This window comes from Populus euphratica, unplaced genomic scaffold, assembly GCF_000495115.2.
Source record: "Populus euphratica unplaced genomic scaffold, PopEup_1.0 scaffold523.1, whole genome shotgun sequence".
NCBI lineage: Eukaryota > Viridiplantae > Streptophyta > Magnoliopsida > Malpighiales > Salicaceae > Populus > Populus euphratica.
The window spans coordinates 68,091-73,139 of NW_011500402.1; the positions used below are offsets into that span (position 1 = coordinate 68,091).

The 5,049-nt window shown below is 34.3% G+C and overlaps 2 protein-coding genes across 2 annotated transcripts; one reads left to right on the forward strand and one right to left on the reverse strand.

The window, feature by feature from the left end:
- Positions 1–218: 218 nt before the first annotated feature.
- Positions 219–4,130, reverse strand: LOC105114436 (uncharacterized). The gene is made up of 5 exons (XM_011010979.1): positions 4,022–4,130; positions 2,215–2,367; positions 1,961–2,033; positions 1,766–1,831; positions 219–563 (listed from the first exon to the last, which is right to left on the reverse strand). The coding sequence occupies exons 2-5, from the start codon at positions 2,244–2,246 to the stop codon at positions 417–419; spliced, it is 318 nt and encodes a 105-aa protein (XP_011009281.1). The 5' UTR covers positions 2,247–2,367; positions 4,022–4,130; the 3' UTR covers positions 219–416.
- Positions 4,131–4,204: 74 nt separating this feature from the next.
- LOC105114435 (HNH endonuclease) lies at positions 4,205–4,990 on the forward strand. Its single transcript, XM_011010978.1, has one exon. The coding sequence runs from the start codon at positions 4,331–4,333 to the stop codon at positions 4,904–4,906; it is 576 nt and encodes a 191-aa protein (XP_011009280.1). The 5' UTR covers positions 4,205–4,330; the 3' UTR covers positions 4,907–4,990.
- The last annotated feature ends 59 nt before the right edge of the window (positions 4,991–5,049 follow it).

Here is a 5,049-nt window from a genome sequence, read left to right on the forward strand (position 1 = left end):
CAATAAATTATTTTCAAAAGTATACTCGAATTTTAATAAACACAGTTTAAAAGTTTTGCTGAGATTATGAAAATTGAAGAGTAAAATTTATCCAATAGATTAAATATTCGAATTTTAATAATCATACGTCTTTTCGCACCCTGAGATAGGTAAACGAGAGAGAGAAGAGGCCAGGCTGAAAACTGAGAACAGCAACTGCACCCTTGGAATATTCAACAGATAGTTATAACACATATTCATTAGAATTTGGTCATTCATCAGTAAGAAATACAATTTTATCATGTTTGAGCTACTTGAGATCCCCTTTTCCATAAAGCATCAAACATTTCGTAGCTATATTAGGTAGAACAAAAGGATCTCTTAGAAAATGTCCTTCACGAATTAATGAAACAGAGAGTTAAGCAACCTTGATATCTTCACATCTGTTCATCAGTAGCTGTAAATGGGGCTATTGCACTGGAGTGTCTATCTATTCCACCATCAGAAATATCAACAGTATTTGGGAGTGATGCAGTGGACTGTCCTGTTCGGCCACCATCCGAAACATTGTTGCTGCCTTCTTTCTGCAAAAGTATATGACATGAAAAATTATATGAACTTCCATTTCCTTTTTTAAGCCAAAATTTGTACACTGAAGCAACCATCAAAACACCAAAAAACAACAAACCGGTGGGAAATGTGACCAGGAACACACTGCCTTCACCCTCCTATGATGACATAAAAACATCAACTACATGTACCTTTGATGCTCAATTTCATTTTTATATTTCCCATCCATGAAAAAACAATCAACTGAAATGCTATTTGAACTCAAAAAAAATTCAATCTCTTGCATGCTGCTATACAAGCATCCCATTAATACATTCTTGAAAGCCCTGACCGTGAGTGCTTGATATTTTCATTGCTGTGCACAAAACATAGCATGAACTAATCTATCCGACATTGCCAAGTATAGAATTCGGTCTAACTTTCTTTAGCTTATGTTTCCATTTCATTGCAGTGCACAAAACATAGCATGAACTTATCTATCCGACATTGCCAAGTATAGAATTCGGTCTAACTTTCCTTAGCTTATGTTTCCATCTGCTTACAAGCTGCTAACAATTTTGGGTAAGGAACTTTAACAAAGTATCAAGTTCTGCCATTATGTCGAGTTCATTTATTATCCTGCATGCTACAAGCTCTAGAGGTCTTTTGACCGTGGTTTTGGGGGTGTCAAATAAGCTAGCAACCCTATTCTTACTGGTTAAACAGAAAGGCTAGTAGGGCAACCATATTTGTATCTGACACTAAACAGATCGCCCATATAGCAGGAAGACACTAAACAAAAATTTGTGAAGTTCAAACTTGAAAGTTCTTACTAGCTTCCACCAATTCACCTTCATCCTCACTCCTTTTAAGTTTGTTGACAGACAGAAAAGAACACTACATATAATATGATATTTATTGATTAATTTAAACAATTTATGAAAGCAAAAACATACCAAAATATCTAAAGAAGACATTTACAGAAAGTAGCAGAGAGCCAGACAATTCAAGCAAAAAACAAATTCAGTTAATCAACTCCACCATAACCATTTTCTCATTTATTCCCCACAACAAATTAAACTAAACTAAACTATTTCTAGAGCATTGGTTTTGATCCGATAACTAAACCCAATCGAACAAAAATCAATTGATACCCAATTGAACAAAAATCAATTGAGACGGATTGTATAGAAAAAAGCAAAGGCAAATTAATAATTAACTAACAAAAACAACATACCTTTTTACTTAACCCTTGAGCAGCCATGAGATCATAAAATTTGCGCATCAGCATTTCCTCCTCTACCTGCAATTCATCAAAATTTAGAATGTCTAGTTTAGAATTTAAAATAAAATGTGTGCACGCGCGCGTGTATATTTATGTACACACACAAACACACACACATATATACATATAATTTAAAAAAAAAAAAACCTGGAGCTTGTGCAATTCATGTGACATTGAATTGTAAGTGCTCGTTAATAACTCATTCTGCTTCTCTAAATGCCTACACAACACCCACACACACAAAAAAAAAAAAAAAAAAAAAAAAAAAAAAAAAAAAAAAAAAAAAAAAAAATTACTAATTTCGATAACAATCTACTCCTTGTAACATTAAATGAAATGGAGATGCAACTACAATTAAAAATCAAAAATAAAAATAAAACTGAATAGATCTCAATGCTTACTTGAATATCTCTCCAGTGTATCGAGGATCCATATTTAATTTACCTTATGGAGTCACTGAAAACCCTAGACTAAAAACACCCTGCTCCTCTTTTTTTTTTTTTCCTTCTTTTCAGGCCACAATTTTGATAAAAACAGTTGTTCACATGCTCTGCCTGCACAAATATATCCAGGAAATTAACTGATTTAACCTTCATGCAATCTCCATATTGCCCCTGCTTTCAATAATTAGTGGATCTTTGTGCGTTGCTCGTTAGGTGTTGAACTTTGACCTCAAAAACACAGAATGATTATGTAGAATTTTTTTTAATATAATAAGTATCATTTTTCAAAAATAAATTATAAGTTAGCCCCTATAGTTTTTCAGAATACATTGAATAGTCCCTTTATTTTTAAAAAATAATTATTTAAATTCAGTGTTGACTACCTAAATTTGATATTAGATGATGTCAAAAAATATCTTCTTTTCTCATCAATCTTTTAATAACATCTATATATTTTTTTACCTTTTCTATTTCTTAACAAAAATAAATTAAAAAAGACATGAAATGAATGAAAGTAACTAAACAATTAATATTTGAAACTAGAGAAAATTTTTAATTCATTTTATAAACAAGTGAGACTAATTTATAATTTACCCATTTTTATGTTATAGATAAATGAATCATACTTGGGCATAGTTTTAAATCTGATCAGGAGTCAACCTGACCTAGGTCAACTTGGAAAACCAAAAAACAAAAACAGCATTATAAAGTTCATAACCAACTTGAAAAAAACAGCCTTGAATGGATTTGTTGCTCACTAACTCAACTCACAATTTTTCCTCACCAGCACATTTCCTTCATTTTCTAAATATTGCAAAGTACAAATAGAAACCACTCAACCTAATTATAAACCAAAAACACAAATTTAATTCCATATCCTAAATACAAACCAAACATAAATTCTAAAATATTTAAAACATTCACATTTGAAACAAAGTTTCCACAAACATAAATTCTAAACCAACATCACATAAATTCTAAACCAACATCTTCACTTTCGTTGAATAAATGCATTGAGTTCTTCGGTGGCCATAAAAGCAAAATTTGAATCAAACGTTAGTTAACAGCAGTACTTTTTTTTATCAATAGATTGCTCCTACATTCATATCCCATGCCATGATTTGAACGAGCATAATTTTTAGTAATCAAAAACTAATTCAAACACAAACACTCTTAAAAAATTCCGTGCCCAACAAAAAACTCCCAACAGATCACAACCCTCATTATAGAATAACCCACATTACACATATTCCTCCTCTTCAAGCAATCTTGACCTCAGTAGTCAATTTAGGTGGTAATTTCTCAACAGTAACAATCAAAACCCCATCTTGACAAACGGCAGAAATAGATTCAGTGTTGGCATTCTCAGGCAAGATAAATCTCCGCATGCAACATCAACACTAGCAGAGGATTTGAGCAAAAAGGAACAAATAGGGGATGCCATAGAATAAAATCACAGTATCTAGATCCTAGATTTAACAGAAGAACTCCTAAATTTCTTCAATTCAGTACATAAAAAACCATTAAACCAAAACCCTAAATTTACTCAATTTAGTATATTAAAAAACGGAATATAGAGATGTCATGTAGCAAATAATATCAAATCGTGCATATATATACAATAAAATAAGGATTTAAGCCTTTAACAAAAAAAAAAAAAAAAAAAAAAAAAAAAAAAAAAAAAAAAAAAAAACCTAAAAATCTGTGTAAAAACTGTGGGTTGAAGCCATTGGAGAGAAGGAGAATAAGGGAGATGTTATCTTGCCTGAAATTGAAAAGCTCAGCACTCAGTAGTTGGGGATTAGGAAGGCAGATTGGGTGAAGGGAAGAGGGGAAATTCTCTTCTGCGTGGCTACCTGTTTTGGGAATCAGGGATTTTATTCTACCTAATTCAAAATGGCGCCGTTTATTTGGAGGAAAAACAAAAAACAAGGGTTTTTTGTGAACCCGGATCGGTCCATCTGGTTCCTGGGTCAACCCTCCGGTTCCGGGTTTAAAATACTTTGGTTGTTCTTATCACATATGTGCATTTTACAAAGTAGAAATCAAACCTTGAAAACTTCTTTTGGACCGGATGAGGCAGAGCAAAGAGACTGGCAAAAGGCAAAGCCGCCTCTCCTCCCCATCCAGACCCTCCAGATCCGACCCATCTCCACCCAGGATGCGAAAATCCACGCTTAGCTCCTCCGCCTCTACTGTCGATAACCTTGAAATGGTGAGTGAACAGCAGTCCCCATTCACTACAGGGTCTGAGCACTTTGATGAACCAAGGAGTTTCCCTTACAGCGTGAAGCAGCAATGCTGGGAAAAGGCAGAGAAGGTCAAAGGCCGAGACCCAGATCGGTGGCGCCGCGACCCTCTTGGTAATATTGTCTTTAGAAAGCTCGTGGGTTGTCCTGGCTGCCTCTGCCATGATTATGACCACATCGTTCCCTACTCTAAGGGAGGAAAAAGCTCCCTGGAAAATTGTCAGGTTTTGCAGGCAACAGTCAATCGTTCTAAGGGAAACCGGACTGAGCTATCTAGAGCTGAGCTCATTCGAAGAAGTTCCTACTGTCGAGTTTCAGGTCGTGACATGGATTTTGTTGAACTCTCAGCCTATGGCAACGTACGTCGTGAGCAAGAATCTGGTGGTTGTAGAATCCAATGACCACTTAGTAATCATAATTTTATTATTTGTGTAATTTGTCATTGCACTCTGGATTTTCAGATTTTTCATTATTCGAATATCCATTTCAGCATGTACAGAGTTTCGACACAGCTTTCTTTATATAAAATAGATGCAACCCCATG

Coding starts and splice junctions, on each gene's coding strand:
- LOC105114436 (XM_011010979.1), bottom strand. CDS start 2,246: ATGGATCCTCGATACACTGGAGAGATATTCAA. Junction 2,034..2,214: donor TACACTGGAGAGATATTCAA/GTAAGCATTGAG, acceptor GGTGTTGTGTAG/GCATTTAGAGAAGCAGAATG. Junction 1,832..1,960: donor ATGAATTGCACAAGCTCCAG/GTTTTTTTTTTT, acceptor GATGAATTGCAG/GTAGAGGAGGAAATGCTGAT.
- LOC105114435 (XM_011010978.1), top strand. CDS start 4,331: ATGAGGCAGAGCAAAGAGACTGGCAAAAGGCAAAGCCGCCTCTCCTCC.